The following is a 16,074-nucleotide window of genomic DNA, read 5'->3' on the forward strand; positions in this document are numbered from 1 at the left end:
TCATGTTGGAGCAGTGTGACAGTCATCAGTATGTGGGACTGTTTGCTGTGCTTGTAATGAGTTTGTTAAAACTAAGAAGTTAAAGATGAAAGATATTTACTTTGGAATCACTTTATTGACAGATCAAAAAAAATATACATCTGAAAAGAAACTGTAATAATGAAAAATTCAAGTAAGATTTAGTTTTTTTCTAAAAGTGCAAATTTTATGCATTTGAATAAAAAAGCCGGCAGGTGCCCCAAACTGCAGTTCCTAAGTGCTTCAAAAGTGAGTGACTCATGTTGAAATATTTACAGGATGGTGAAAAAGAAAAACAGTTTTGATTTCTATGGATGCTTTTCCCTTTCATAACAACTCAAGGGTGGATGCATTTTGTATTTAATTTGGTATTTAATCATTTTAAATAAGTCATCCATCTTATTACGTTGTGTGGGTCTGCAGACATAGTTGTAACCTGTTCTGTCACAGAACTGGACTTTTTGTGCTGTCTAGTATTATGGCCTGATAAAAAGATACTATTAGCTGCCCCCTTGTTCTCTAGGGCAGGTGCTTTAATTTTCCCATAGGGGTTTGTGTCTCCTGCAGGAGTCTAGTATTATGGCCTAATGAGTATTTTATTAGTCTGTGACTTACTGCTAATTACCAGATATATTACAATTTATGAATATGAATAGTTTGTTAACACTCCACCCTCTAGTACAAATATGTGAGGTCATGGCTCAAAAAGCACAGAGGCTTCAGAATGTGGAGTCTAGTATCAAGGGGTGACTACGTACATCCTTTATACAGTCTTTAGTTTAAACAGTAAAGTCATCAATGCTAATCTGCTCAAAATCTCACATTATTCAGGATATATACATACACAGTTTTTTACTTCAATGCTACAGAAAAACAAAACACTTGGAAAAAAAGAGTGCTACAGTTCCACTAAGATGCCACACCTAGTTTGTGCACAACTGGATGTGGTTTAAAAAGCCCCACAAAGCATTGTTGTCTTCACACTGTACTCTTGACGTCAATGACTATGGAGTAATTGACCATAGGAGTGCCCTCTTTGCTGTCTTTTTCTGTTACTGCTGGCTTTTTCACCTCAGGGGAGCCGGGGTCCTGCATGAGGGATGTCAAGGCTGAGAGATACTCCTCCTGAATTATACGGAGACAGATGGAGATACGGAGGAAAAGAGTTCAATTTAGTTTTGGATTTGAGACACTTAGCAAAGCTGGAGAAAATTATCATATTTAAATGTACCTTGTGCTCTTTCCTGCTGTTTCTTTGACTATAAAACAAAAAACAGAGGTTGATGGTGAATTATCTCAGTCTGGTATGGCAACCTGACTGTGGCAAACAGGAACAAACTGGACAAGATTGTCAGAACAGCTGGAAAAATCTCATTAGATAAACTGTATCACACTACTGCCTTACAGAGAGCTCAGTCTATTGCTGACTAAGAACGCCCTCTTTAATCAGATTTGATCAAATGGCCCCAGGACAACATTATAGGATGCATTTTGTGCCAAATCCAATTAGTATAGTGAATAACAAGATGCTGTGATGTGATTTCTGTAGTTTTGCTAATGTTTTATGTATGTATATGAATGAATGACTCTTGATGACTATCAGTATTTTTTTATATAAATTGATTTGTGACTTGGTGAACCAAAGACAATTATTCAGTTCAATTTAAATAAACCCGTTTTAAAAATTTTTTGAGAGATTTCACCACTAGATGGCACTGTGACATAACTGGCCACACCGAGTCAATTCAAATAAGCAAGCTGCAGAGGTGAATGCATTATATGTGACGGGAATATCAATGAATACGAGTGGTGACCCAAGCCTTCATCATTGATCTCTGGTGTCAAAAGCAGACGCTCACTTTGTACACTGCGACCTCAGTGACACAAACCCAGTGATGTCCTGCTGCTGACAAAAAAAATGTCCTCATGCAGCACTGGAGATGAGGGAAAGAGGAGTGGGGGGTTGACATTAGTCCCAAAATAACTTTCCTCTGTGGGGAGTCATGTTTTCTTGTTGTTCACTGGGTGCCTGACCTTCCCAAATTAACTTGACAGGACCCTCCCACTGGAGCATGCGATAACGTGCCTAGACTCCGTCAGCCAATGGCACCTTCACCAAATGTTCCGGTCAGAGTGACAGGCGTATTGAAATAACCTGTAAACCACTCTTGTGCAGCTCTATTCACAGCGGGGCTTGATCTGATCCTGACAGACATTCTTGTGAGAAGTTAGATTTGGCAGTGAATGTGGAAATGTGGAAGCTTCTGGAGGCAGAAACCATTAACAGTTCTAGGACTGTGAAAGATATCCCACATCAGTACTAAAAGATGTGACTCTTTCTCCAACAGCAACAGGATTAAGAGATGAATTTGTGGATTTTTTTCCACTGGTGAATGGCAACTTGAATTTTATTATACTAATAACTTCCGAACATGTGGACCTTCTGCACATTTCACCTTCCCTTTTGCAAAGTGTCGGTGATGATAATTGGCCAGCGAACAGCAGTCTGCTGCACAAATTGCCAGAAGTAACACCGCTAAAAGCCAGAACAGGAAACTGGAAAATAAATCTGTTTTTCTGACTGCCTAACAGCCTCTACCTGTCTGCAAGCAGGGCTGTGGTGGCAGAGGCACCTGTCTGCTTCAGCCACATTACTTCCTGTTTGTGAATAACAGCTTGGTACTGGGGTTTTGGTTAGTTGGGTTAACGATCCACACATCCTGTTTGTCTAGTACTCTCTGTACACTCTGTGCCATCGGCAACATTGCCCTCATTTGCCCGTCAGCGCATCACCTGCCGAGTTGCTGTTTGTCACCTGTGGAAGCGCTTAACTCACCAGCACACACAGAGGATGATGACAGAGATAAGAACGAGGGCTAATGCTGAAGAGATGCAAATCATGGATGTGAGAGCTGCAACACAAAGCACACAAAGAAACTGATATCAGCTAAACATCTCAGAAAACCTCACAGTGAAACTGGTTACGCACGTAAGCATGCCGATATTATCAGGAGCTCTCTGTTGTGTCATGTTCCTCTGAGTGCAAAAGCCCATCATGGCAGACACGTACCGAGCTGTTCAAGCCTAGTTGTGACTTCCACCTGAAAGCTGACTGTAGCAGTGTGGTGACAGAAGGATGCCCAGCAGGTGTACAGGCCTTTGTTCAGCTCTGCAAGCTCTGACTGGAAGATCATCGCAGATCCCTCCGTTTGCACAAATGAGCCATCACTCCTGAAATACCAGGGATTTACAACTGAGTTTCTCTTTAAGTGACATTTTTGGGGAAATATAGCCATGTGCTGTATTTCTGAGGGTTAAAAATAAAACTCTAATCACTCTAATGTCTGTACAGTAAATAGGAGGCTGTAGGTAACTGGCTTAACTTTGCTTACAGAGTGGAAGCAGGGAAAGAGCTAAGCTGGCTCTGCACCACTATCCCTAAAGCTCACTTTAACGCTTCACATTGTGCCAAAAACCCCAAAACAAAACCAAAAGTGTAGAAGTTTCCATTATAGACATTACATGCCAGATCATTTCTTAGCTGGTAAAATCATCTGAAAGACTGAAAACAGGTGGAAAGTTGGTTAAGAAATCTCTGCACATTACTCTGCATTACAAAAGTTGTTCACACGTGGTTACAAAAAATCAACAAAAAATGTACAAATGGACAGAACCAGGGTAATTATTTGCCTTTATTTAAACGGTAAAATACCCCCTAATAAATCGTGCTCTATGACAATGTGTTGCTTCTTCTACTTCCTCTACTACTGTGGGAACACTCAATTTTGTGTGTTCACAGGAACTTCCTGATCATGATTAGGTGGTAGATAACAGATATACCTCCTGCCAGCTGAGACTATAATTGGACAGGCTACTGTTTTTTTGACAACAGTAGGAAAGTTAATGCACCTGGTACTAAAGGTGCTGTTTTTAGTTGTTTGCCTGCTCCCAGATAAAGCAAAGTTAAACTGTCTCCTTGCTGTTGTTGGCTATTGCACTAAGCTCTTTATGTAAATAACTCAACTGATATTTTCAGAGAGCTACTTCTTAATTGTGGGAGCACAGATTTTTGTGCAGTGCACTATGTTCAGCTTCCTCATTGTGAACAGGTGGTTTGAAACACCGGATACAGCACCTCTTACAGCTGAGCTCGTACTCTGGCACGTTGCCTTCAATTTCGAGCAGTATTTTCTGGTTGTGACGATTCTTGTCGAGGGACAGTCTGTATACAACAGGTTGATCGCTGTAGCGGCTTTGCAGAGGAGTCGTGAAGTTCAGGACTCTCAGAGAAGAGATATCTGGCAAAAAAACAGTAGAAATATTTAAGATGAACTTTGTGCGTCAGTGTTCAATCGAGTATTGTTTCTGTTGCTCTTACAGTATCTGGGCATATGAACAGTCCTTCTCTGTGTGACCCCTGGTTCAAAATGGTACACACAAGTCAGGTTTTGCCCCTCATGACGGTTCAGCGGAAATTCATAAGTCGCCCTGAGATTCATTGAGTTTCTTTCATATTCTGAGTGCACAGAGGTTTGCCTTTCATTTTTTTCGGGAAGGTCCCATGCAAGGTTTGTCTCGAAACACTCCCCTGTGCACTCGCACACTGCCAGCCAGAGATGAGAGTCTTGTTGTCTCACCACAGATGCGCTCAGCAGGGGGGCTTCTGAAAAAGAAAAGGGGGGTGTCAGGAAGGGGATGAGCAACCGCGTGAGGTTGTCTGTGTCATAGAAGGTAATATTTCTAAGAAATGACTAGCGTACTGTGCATGGGGATGTTTATTATTCTTTCCTCTTCTGCCTCCAGGCTCGGATGCTTTACTATGCAAGTCAAATTCTGACCGGCATAGAGAGAGGACAGGAAGTGCACAGAGCTGCGAGCAAATACCAGACCATCAGCCTGCTGTTTGGTCTCCACCAGGCTATCGATGCTGTTGTTGGTGTTCCTTACGTGCCAGGTTATAACTGCTGCCGGAGGGGCGCTGTCCACAGAGCATTGCACCTTTGTGTACTTCAGACCTTGTCTCCACTCAGTGCTGGTGTTGACGGTGATGTTAGGGTGAGCTGTGCAGGAAAGAGAAGTTAAACAACAGGAAGTGGAGGGCTTCCACTTGATGAAAAAAATTTAATCTATGGCCACATATATCCGCTACTGATAAGAAATTAGGGTTGGTTGGTTGATTTGCTGAACATACCACAAAGAGGGAGTGTTATGCTTCTGTTCTCTGGTTTTTCAAATGCTGGGTGATTTATCACACACTCTGCAGTGAGCTCCCAAGGCAAGCAGGGAGGGAGGAGTACAAACCCCCTGACAGAGTGGCTTCCATTATGAGAAGTGGAGTTGAACCAAAAGTCTTCAGACACACCCTCTGGTAGAAGCCAGGACATGTTGGCTGCAGGAACAGCATCATCTGCTGAGCACTCAATCACTCTGCGTCCATCTTCAGTCCGCAAATCAACTCGTATTGTAGGAGGAACTGATGGGAAACGTATAGAGAGAAGAGTTCACATCAATATTTCATAGTCAGATGATAGAGAAGGTCAAAGCAGAGTTTCACCTACCTTGTTGTATAGGTTTAACAGTGACATTGAACCGCAGCACTGCTGTAAGGTGCTGATAAGAGAAGGTGCATTTGTAAAGACCAGCGTGTTGAAGATCCACAGGGCCCTGGAGTCTCAGGCTCTTGTCCACCAGCTTCACACTCTCAGGCAAGGGGCCATCATCTCTGGAGGGCAAATATGCAAAATATGCAGGAATTCAGAAATGTTTTCATTTGTCTTAATATAAGAATAGAAAAGGAAAACAAAGCTTGAATAAATAAACATTTGAATCAGAAAATGTATCTAAATATGGTTCCTGCTTACAGTCACTTGTGGTTTTTATGCCACCAAATATGCCACCACTGAAACTACCTACATATCCTGTGGAGGATGTGTATATTCTTTCTCTGTATATATACATGAAAAAAGTGTGACTGAATCTTGTTTTTATTTTTGTAAAAGCATATTATTTTTGCAGGTACTGTTCATTTTTGCTCCTTTTCTTTTGGTTATGTGGTTAGTTTCCCAAATATCTGAACCAGCCCATCCAGCACCAACAAATGTTTCTTTGCAGGTTACTCGACCATGACCTAAATTCACTCAGTTGCTGATTAGATATTTGCACTGATTCACAGTTGAACAACTGCACCTAATACGGTAAAATAGGGAAATCAAACACAGTACGAGCACTTACTGATGAATATACTTCTTATTTTGTCATTAATGGGCAATTTCCCCATACTTTTTTAATAAGTCATTTTTATCTGTCTTGCACATTATTTTCCATTATTTGTGCACAATAATGGAGTGGACCTACTTTGTATCAGATTCTCAACCTTAACCTTCCCTAACATGATGAATTTCATCATCATGCCAGCTCATAACGCAGTCTGTCTGTTATAATTATCATTTTTAGAGTTCGAACGCTTCTATAATATATGAAATTGATGTAGTAGTCCTTTGACACCAAATATTTCCTACTTTTTGCAGGTAACATTGTAGCGTGGCACGTTCCCTTCGACCTCGAGTCTGATAACAGCTTCAGTCTCCTCTTCCTGCAGCTCCACGTCATTGCTGTTCCCTTCCAAGTCTGAGTACAACTGACCTGGAGCCAAATCTGTAGATTTAAAAAAACAAAAACAAACTCTGTTCCTCTGTTACCTCTTGAGCATTAGCAGTTTATTCAACACTGATTGTACTCACAGAAAACTGGCAGTGTTAGGGCTTGTGACTCCTTTTGTGTAAATTTAGGATGGTCAAACACACAAGTGATGTTGTGACCCCCGTATTCTGTTACGGGGAGGCGGACTGAGACTCTCTGTATGTCTGAGTCTGTGTCGTTCTCTCTCGCCAGCTCTTCAGCCGTGTTCAAAGCCAAAGAGATGTCAGTGTCAGGTCTCCCTCCAGATGAAATGCAAGAGACCACCCAGAAATCATTTCCGTCTTCTTGGTGTACCATCTCTGCTTTAATAGTCACATTTGGCCTTGCTGCAGAGCAGGAAGAAGGGCGAGAAGAGTTATTTTTCACAAGCTCTAATGTTTTTTCCAGCAAATTAAAAAGTCAGATAGCAAGTAGAGGCTCAGGGTGTTTTGGTTAAATAGGAAGCTGGGGCCGGATGAGCTGAATGTTAGCTAAACACACGCCATGAGGAGCTTCTGCTTGGGTTTGGAGAGTGCTGACTTAGGCTTATCACCTGTCCCATCTGTTGGCTGAGCTGCAGCTGAGAGCAGATGTCTGGCCCAGCTGCTACCCAACCAAAGCTGAGAGAACCGCAGGCTTTAATACGAGGAATCAGCATAGATCAGAGTCTATTATCAAATACGTAAAAGTTTTGGTGTTACGCAACAGTCAAATGCCTCTAATGAGCAAGTGGGTTAACACCTCATAATAAATTGGGTGCTGGACAGGGGTGTGCACACATTTGGAGTGAGTTAATGCTCTTTGGCTTTAAAAAAAGTTCAATCTGTTTACACATAAAGTTATGTCTGCATTTAACCACTGCAGTTTGAAAATTACCTAAGCTGCTGTGCTTCAGTGAAGTGGAAATGTATTATGGACAAATGAACTGGGTGGTGTGGCTTACGTTAATAGGACTGTTACTAGGTCTGCCACTGAAAGAGCAGTAAGAGGCTGTAATGCTGTACATATTAGTATGATTGTATGAAGAGAGCATTTAAAGCTTTATTACCAAACATATACAGTGGTGTAAAAAAGTGCTTGGCCCCTGATTCCCGATCGCCTACTTTTTGTATGTTTTTCACACTTCAATCAGATCATCAAACAAAAATAATACAAGTAAACACAAAATGCAGTTTCTAAATGAAGTTTTTATTATTAAGGGGAAAAACAATCCAGAACTACACGTCCATGTGTGAAAAACTAATTACCCCCTAAACCTAAACCTAACTGATTGGGCCACACTTAACAGCAACAACTAAGATCAAGCATTTGTCATAACTGGCAATGAGTCTTTTACAGCCATGTGCAGGAAATTTGACCCTCCCATCATTGCAAAATTGTTCTAATTCAGCCACGTTGGAGGGTTTTCAAGCATGAACTGCCTTTTTAAGATCATGCCAAGGCATCTCAATCGGATTCAGGTCAGGACTTTGACTAGGCCACTCCAAAGTCTTCATTTTGTTTTTCTTAAGATCTTCAAAGGTGGACCTCGTTTGTTTTGAATCATTGTCCTACTGCAGAACCCAAGTGCACTTCAGCTTGAGGTCACAAGCAGATGGCCCGACATTCTGTGGTGAATGAATGTGGTCATTTACCACAGCAAGTTCCAGATTCTGACGCAGCAAAACAGCCCCAGATCATCACACTACCACCACCATATTATACTGACTGTTTTCTTGTGTTTTCACTTTAAATTTGTGTGATTCATTTTTGAATTTGCATCTTCGGTGAGTGAAATTCATGGACTACATGGTGTTTTAAATAGCCAGCAAGGGCCACTAATATAGATGCAAAAATATGCTGATCGACATACAGCTTCATTTAGACTTCTGTGTTCATATGTAGTAATCAGAAACTCATTTTATCTCTACACCACAACCTGCTGTGTAATTCAAGTTGTTGTGACGGAGTTCTGGTTATGGGATAAGTTATGAAGTAGGACGTAGTTATGACGTAGTTATGAAGTTATGACGTAGATCTGATTTGGGTGTAAAAGTCAGGCAAAAATGGCCCACAGCTCCCCTGCTCTATGACCACATGAAAATCTGTAATTTTAAGTCTTACTGAATAAAAATTAAATGCATTTAGCTTTTATCTTTCTATGTTAGGATTTGAAGTGGAAAAAGCAGGTTTAGGTTGCTTCGAGCTTGTCATGTCTCTGATCAGTGTGATCACCACCATCATTGTAAACAGATGGATGGCAGATCATCGGATTCAGCAGCTGTTCCTACACTACATATGACGACAGTCCATGTACTAAGGGTATTTATTTGCTGGGAAGAGCGCAAGGAGCTAAGATTTATTAAGTTAGCAATGACATGTACATGACATGGTGAAATTTTTCATCCTGAGTGAAAGAAAACTTTTATAGTATGAGAAATCTTTCCTGCTTTGGTCCAATACCAGTAGAGCTAAAGCATCTAGGTGTAGTTAATGATCCGACGTCCTGCCTTTGCCTGTGAATACTGACAGTGTGAGGGGTCTCGTCATGGTAACCACGCTTTCATGACAGTCAGTGCAAAGTTGCTGAGGTATAATGTTTGTTTGCTTTGTGGTTGCTCATTATCATTACTGACTCTATAACAGTGTCAATGAGGGTTGTGCTAAAGAGTGAGTCTTTGCAGGTGCACTAAATTACAGTGTGGATGGTTTTATATTGATGTTTGCTGTATTAATCTGTCTTTCCTGTGAGCTCGGGGTTTCTGTATGTGTGTTTAGCCTATATTTTCATCAGAAATGTTTTTTATTATTATTATGCTTTCATAGACCAAGATTATATTTTATATATATATTTTTTAATATATTTTTTAAAGTTTTTAACTTACAATCATGAAAAACTAACTTATCATTTTATCAGCTCTGTAATAACTCAGAGTGCTGCTCTGCTCGTATTGGTCATCCGCACTGCACCCTCTAAATGCAACATGTTCCTGCAGCTCTGCAGTGCTGTGGATAAAACAGAAAGGTGCTGCCCTAAAAAAAACAACAACAAAAAAAACCCCATATCATGACCCAAATGCTAAAATGCTCAGTGGACCTGGGAAGAACTGCAGAGTCAGGTAAAGTACGGACTCGTTACTTTGACCCCCCGTCCTGCGCTTTTTATATCAAGATATTGGTTATAGCAGCTTTAACGATTTGATGAAATCTATGAAACAAAATATCGTGATTAACTGGGATGCTGGATTTTTAGCTTTAATGTTATGCAGTCGGATTTTCATCAGGTCAACAGATGCAGGTGCGCATCTTTTGACCTGCTAGACTTGAGCCATTAAACTGTACACTGCACCATATTACAGTACTGTTATTAATTAGTTACTGGGTCGTTGCTTCGTTTTTGCTTCCATATACTCAGCTTCAATGGAAGAGCGCATTCCCACATGAATGCATAGCACTGTGCAACGTGATTTATGGTCTGTCACTGTGCATGTGGAGCAGAGTGAGAAGGAACAGGCTGCGTAAAAACTCAGCAGGAGAAAGTTATTGTGTTGCAAGATGCTGAGTCATGATGCATGATTGCAAAAGTATGAGTGGTAATGCAACACAATATGTCACCACCTAGCAACAGGGACATAAAAACACAACAACTCTGATGCTCTTACTGTAGGTTTCCACCCTAACTGTGGTGACCGCGGGCTGTGGGAGGGTCCGGTGTTCAACCACACAGGTCACGTTGTCCTCCTCCTGCAAGTGGGTGGGAAAGCGGAGGACGCTGCTGACGGTGAAGGTGTCATTTGAAGGAAGGGTGTTATTCACAACCTCGATGAAGGGGAAATCTGAAGGAGGATACCCATTCACCAACCAGCTGATCTGGGGCTCAGGCCTGCCATTGATGGCAGAGCATAACACAGACTGATAGTGAGTCCCATTTATGGTCTCTGCATTCAGAGTGATGTTGATTTCTGGTTGAACTGTGAACAAATTGAAAAATAAACACGTTGAGTGACATAGGCATGTCTCAGGATAATAATGCATCTGTTTAATTAAAATCTGGTGGTGCATCAGTTAACACCTTTTAATTTTAGAACTGTTTGTGGCAACTTCATCGGGCTTATTTGTTCTCACAGAGGTGAGTCGATTATAGAAAAGAAATCACATGTTATTGGCGTAGCTTACCTACTACAGTGACGATTACAGTGCCAGTGTAAGTATCTTCAAGTGATTCAAACTCACAGGTGTATTGTCCTTCTACTTCCACACCGGTCACCCTAATCTGAATTGTGAGGTTGGTGAGAGAAACTGGGAGTGAAAAGTTATCTCTTTGAAATGGTCTCCCATTGATAAATCCTGCCAGTCGCTTTTTTTTTTTTGAACTGATCTGTTGTTTCCACTCGCTGCTGTCAACAGGATCGTCACCCAGATAGATACAGCTCAGATACATGTCCTTTCCCAGGACTGCTGTGATGCTCTCAAAAGGCTCTTCACTCGAACCTAATGAGAGATCAGAAAACATTGAGAAAGCAGAAATGCCTTGAGGGGGAATGGGTTTGATGAGAGGACTGGGCACAGGGTGATAGATGCTACTTGTTGTGTTGACTCAGCCTATTGTCTGTCGCTAGTTAAGTAAAACTGTGATCAAAGAGGTAGACTAACTAGGTCAGTAGTGATAAACTCCTCAGTCATTTCTCAATTAAAAAAAGACATAAAATCGTATAAAAATAAGGCTAAAACAGACAAACAGACTATATTTAATTTGTTACAAGTAAAAGTAACTGAAAAGAAAACTGGATGAAAATGAAAAGTTTAAGGCTCAGTTTGAAACAGAGAAGGCAGACTGCGTCGACAACGAGCAAGCTTCCTTTTTTTAATCCACAAAGTAACACAATCCAACAGGAAAATCCAAAAATACAAGGAGTGAGGAAACAGGAGAACATGAAGAGTTTCAGAGGGCAACACACAGGGAAGCATACACAGGGAATGTGACGATGATGAAGACGGGACTACTTATACACCGAGGGCTGACGGCAGAATGAAAAACAGGATGAGAATGAGACACAGGTAAAAGTAATTAACACAGGTGAAGACAGTCAGAGACGGGAAGTGAAACTAATACATCACATGAAAGATAACCAGACCTCAAAGGAAGTAGCCAAAAGAGAAAGAATAACAGGGAGGAGAAGACTCTCAGGCACAGAAAGATGACAGAGGAAACTATAAGTCACCCATAAAATAAACACAGAAATTAAAGACTCATTCATAATAATATCACCAGAAGCAAAGCTCACAGTCTAGAATAATAAAGAAATTAAAACAGTATTCCCAGAATTTAACAGGCCCTAAACTGAAACCCCAAACCCTAGGATCATAATATTTTTTAAAATAAAAGATCAATAAAAGATTAAGCGAATTAATTGTCTTCACTTTGTAAAATTCTGGTAAATTATTTGTTTTTACAGAGAAAAAGCAAAAGACAAGAGGTTAACTTGCACACAGTGACAGTAATAAATAAATGCAGCCTTGTCTCCTGCCTGTGTATCTGATGGAGGACTCCATTATGTTAATGAAATGAAAACCATCCAAAATAAGATCCACACCCAGATCTTATAGAAATCAGCCACAGTTAGGGCATTTCACAGGAGAGGGCATTTAATATAGGCTGGCAGGTTTTAGCACTCTCAGAGAGGACAGTGTGCAGACTTTAATGCATACCAAGTCCCCTTCTCTCTCTGCTTCCTCCCCAGACTTCATCAAAGTGCACTTAAGGACACAGCTTGCTCTACCAGTCAGCTGGAGCCAAGAACCTCTATTCAGCTTAAGGTACATGATGAGTAAAATGACGACAGCTTACTGCTGCACTACTTCATTGAAAACCTCTTAATATGCAGCCGGCTGCTGCAGTCTAAACTGTTTGCATCAAGCACTGTTAATGCTGTTGGTCTTACTATACATCACAGCAAATGGAAACAATGTGGAGAGGCTCCAGAGCCTTTTAAGAGGAAGAGAAAGCAAGAAAGAGAAATAAATATGCTATATCAGTTCAATTATGCCTGGTGGGCTTGTAATTCATTTGCCCTTGCAGGTTAGTGCCAAAATAAATGTCAGCCAAGAATGGAGAAGGCACACCTTAAGGATACAAACTAAGTAATAACTGTGAAAGAAAAATCACACATTCTTCTACTGCATCATATTTCCTGAGTCCCAGGGGCTTCTTTTTCTCACCAGACAGCAACAATGCACCAGTGGCACAAAGCACACCTTCCTCTGCAGACTAGGGATGTGGTAAACAAATAAAGACTTTCGACTTTAGAAAATGAAGCTCTTTCACACGTTTAAACTTTCATCTCCAGCTGGAAGTCTCGGTGACTCTGCAGAATGAAGGACTGCACCAAATCAAAGGGAAGAATCTTTAAATAAGTACAGCCAGGAGAGGGTTTTCCCCAAATGTTAAAGACCTCATATATTAGTTTTAAAAGCCTGTAAAAAAAATGCAGTGGTCACACCGAGGAAGCGCATATGATTCCTAATAAAGAGTTGCCTGCCAGGTTGACATTACAAACATACAATCAGGAATGTGCTGCTGAAAAATGTATTATTTAGAACTTTGTGATGCATCCAGTGTGTAGTTTTATTGCTCATTTGTAATTATAGTTGGACTAATCAGTAAGGAAAGCCAGTAGCACTGCTGGGTATAAATGCCTCAGGTTAAACAAGAGCTTAAGGTCCAGTAAAATGAACACATAAACAGCTGATTGCAACAGATGGATTGTAACTCTGCAGACTTACCCAGAATTTCCAAAGAATGAGCAACATGTAAGAGAAGACCCAAAATCAACAGCCATGAGCATCCCATGGTGGTGTCATTGACTGAAGCAGAACTATAGACCAGCTGCATGCAGGGCACATGGTATTTAAAGGGTGTGTGTATTATGTGGTTTATGGTTTATGGCACACACCCTCTACAGCTGATATTCAGTTGTGTGAGCCACACACACACACACACACACACACACACACACACACACACACACACACACACACACACACACACACACACACACTTAAAAGCAACTTCTTCAGTTTGCAACAGTAGGTGTTCTCTTGTGTGTTTTGCACATGTCTTACAGTTCTGTTTTTGTCAGCATCGCTATACAGGATGCGTCTGTTCAGTTACTCAGCCACCTCATATAGCACAGTATCTTGGGAAGTGGTAAAGCTATGCATCCCATCCCGCCTGGGGCCTGCAGAGACTGCCTGTCTGCGAAACAGCTCGCTATCATTCATGCCCTGCAGTTTGTGAAATCACTCACTTCTGGTCATTGTTTCGTGGCATAATGCTCCTCTAATTCACTTTGACTCTGTGTGTTTTATGTTTCTTCTTTCTTCTCTTTCTCAGCATAATTTACCACCCTACGAGGAAAAATAAAAACCAAACAATTGTGGTAGAGAACAGCGAATCTTGCAGAGGCTCAGCAGTGCACAGTTTGTCAGAGGTTGCCATCTTTCTCTAAAGTTGATTCACTTTGGCACTGACTCATGTGGACCACAAGAGGAAGACAGTGAATGAAATGACCTAACCGAAAAATTTCTGTCAACACATTTTTTTTTTTTGATCGTGTGGTTTGTAACGGCTGTTTTTGAATTATCCGGTATGAAACTGCCACCCATAGTGAGAGCTTTTGTAGGCTATGAAACTGGCTTTACAACAAAGAAAATGGTAGATATCTCATCCCTTTTCGCTCTCAACCTCACATACTCACACACCCATACAGAGTAGTGTTTCCATTACTTCACAGGACTTTACATTTCCTGAAGACTCCACCATAGCTACTACTTGTCTAACCTGACGCTTACTCTGACCTTAAATCAAGTCCCCACCCTAAAATGGACATATTTACATTATGTAGAGGAGCTTTTAACCCCAAAAGGGAGGCAGCTCCCTGAACTATAACAGTGTAAACAGATTTATGGCAAATGAGTTAAGCTGGTTTTATGGTCCTGACTTTGTGTCTTTTTATGTAGCGCTAAGACTACTCAGAGAGAAAAAATATTGGAAATTAACCAACAGCAAAGTTATGGAGAAGAACGTCCTTGCAGTTCTATAAAGATCCCTTCACGATACGTCTTAGCTCTTAGTATTATTCTAGCTCATACTGTCTCTTAGTATTTAGTTTTGACTCACGTCTCTGTTTGCATTTGAGTCCATTTTCCTGATTCAACCTTTGGCCGTGACAACGAGAAACCCCTTCACAACTGCCAACCAAGTGAACAACACTTTCCAGGATGTAGGCATATCAATATCAGTGTCTACACTAAAGAAGACTGCATTAAAGTAAATACAGGGGGTTTACTGCAAGGTGCAAGCCACACATAAGCCTCAGGAATAAAGAGGTAGTGTCACTACTGTGACACTACTGTTTATTGCCTGGCAGAACATTAAAAATGAGGAAGCCCAGCATCTGGTGACGTTCTTTTTTTTTTTTTTGCCTGTCCCGTTTGGCTCTTTTGCCATCAGAATTGTTGTCTAAAGGCGAAGAAAGATGCCCAATGGATTTACTTTACCAAATTGACCATCCCAGCCTTGCCATAATGGTCCATTTGATTCACCTTTTATTGTTTATTTTATTTTCACTTACTGAATACGGGACAGACTTGACTGGGGGAAAGAAGGGGAGAAAGAAAGAGGGAAAGAAAAACAGCTGAGAAGAGGGACGGGGGAGAAGGGAAAAAGACAAAAACCAACAGAATGAGCAAAGAAAAATTAAATGCATATATCAATCACCTGGATCACCTGTTGAGAAAGAAAAAAGAAAACAAGCAGAAGAGAACAAGAGTAATAGAATAAACAACATCACAATGATATATGGGAATATGACAGTAAATACTAAATGTTAAACATTATTGTGCAGCACATAAGATCAACAGAACACAGTGTGCTTTGAGGTAGGAGCCAAAAAGGGTGTAGTTTGTGGGTGTGATCACCCGTGTGTACACCTGTGAGCATGGACGTGCTTGTTTTTTTAAAAAGGTTCCTTCATGTAATGATCTGCTAGAGGGTGTGGGGGGGCCACTGCCCCGTCCTCCAGGGCATGAAGCAGGTATGGAGGAGATCAAAACTCCAGACATCCAGAGGCCCCCAGAACACAAGAGACCAAGGAAGACCAACAGAGGGGCAACCGCGCCACTGTCCCAGAAAGAGCTGAGGAGAGTCCCAGATGAGGGCTCACTCAGCAGCCGCGGAGCAGAAGCCAGGGGGGGTTGCAGTGACGCACCCGTGAGCTCCGCCGGCAGCCAGCCGTGCCTGAGTGACCGAGCCCCAGGCCGAGAGGCCGGGGGCACCCCACCTCCGAAGTGGCCCGAGCGAGCCCCAGGCTCCAGGCCCCGATAAGCGGCCGCCAAGGA

The 16,074-nt window shown here is 41.5% G+C and overlaps 1 protein-coding gene across 1 annotated transcript; it reads right to left on the reverse strand.

Annotated features, from left to right (window-relative positions):
- Positions 1–95: 95 nt before the first annotated feature.
- On the reverse strand, positions 96–13,529 carry LOC113036975 (uncharacterized). Its single transcript, XM_026193632.1, has 14 exons — positions 13,459–13,529; positions 10,852–11,166; positions 10,338–10,646; positions 6,759–7,043; positions 6,537–6,672; positions 5,577–5,740; positions 5,210–5,491; positions 4,779–5,078; positions 4,397–4,681; positions 4,154–4,316; positions 3,089–3,249; positions 2,855–2,930; positions 1,250–1,277; positions 96–1,143 (listed from the first exon to the last, which is right to left on the reverse strand). The coding sequence occupies exons 1-14, from the start codon at positions 13,523–13,525 to the stop codon at positions 997–999; spliced, it is 2,718 nt and encodes a 905-aa protein (XP_026049417.1). The 5' UTR covers positions 13,526–13,529; the 3' UTR covers positions 96–996.
- Positions 13,530–16,074: the final 2,545 nt, after the last annotated feature.

The sequence above is a fragment of the Astatotilapia calliptera genome, chromosome 14 (genome assembly GCF_900246225.1).
Source record: "Astatotilapia calliptera chromosome 14, fAstCal1.2, whole genome shotgun sequence".
NCBI lineage: Eukaryota > Metazoa > Chordata > Actinopteri > Cichliformes > Cichlidae > Astatotilapia > Astatotilapia calliptera.

Bases quoted from the DNA above. Each gene is read 5' to 3' on its own strand.
- LOC113036975 (XM_026193632.1), bottom strand. From the start codon at position 13,525: ATGGGATGCTCATGGCTGTTGATTTTGGGTCTTCTCTTACATGTTGCT. The intron at 10,647-10,851 runs GTAAGCTACGCC...ATTTGTTCACAG, and splicing joins TGTAATCGTCACTGTAGTAG to TTCAACCAGAAATCAACATC. The intron at 1,144-1,249 runs GTACATTTAAAT...CGTATAATTCAG, and splicing joins ACAGCAGGAAAGAGCACAAG to GAGGAGTATCTCTCAGCCTT.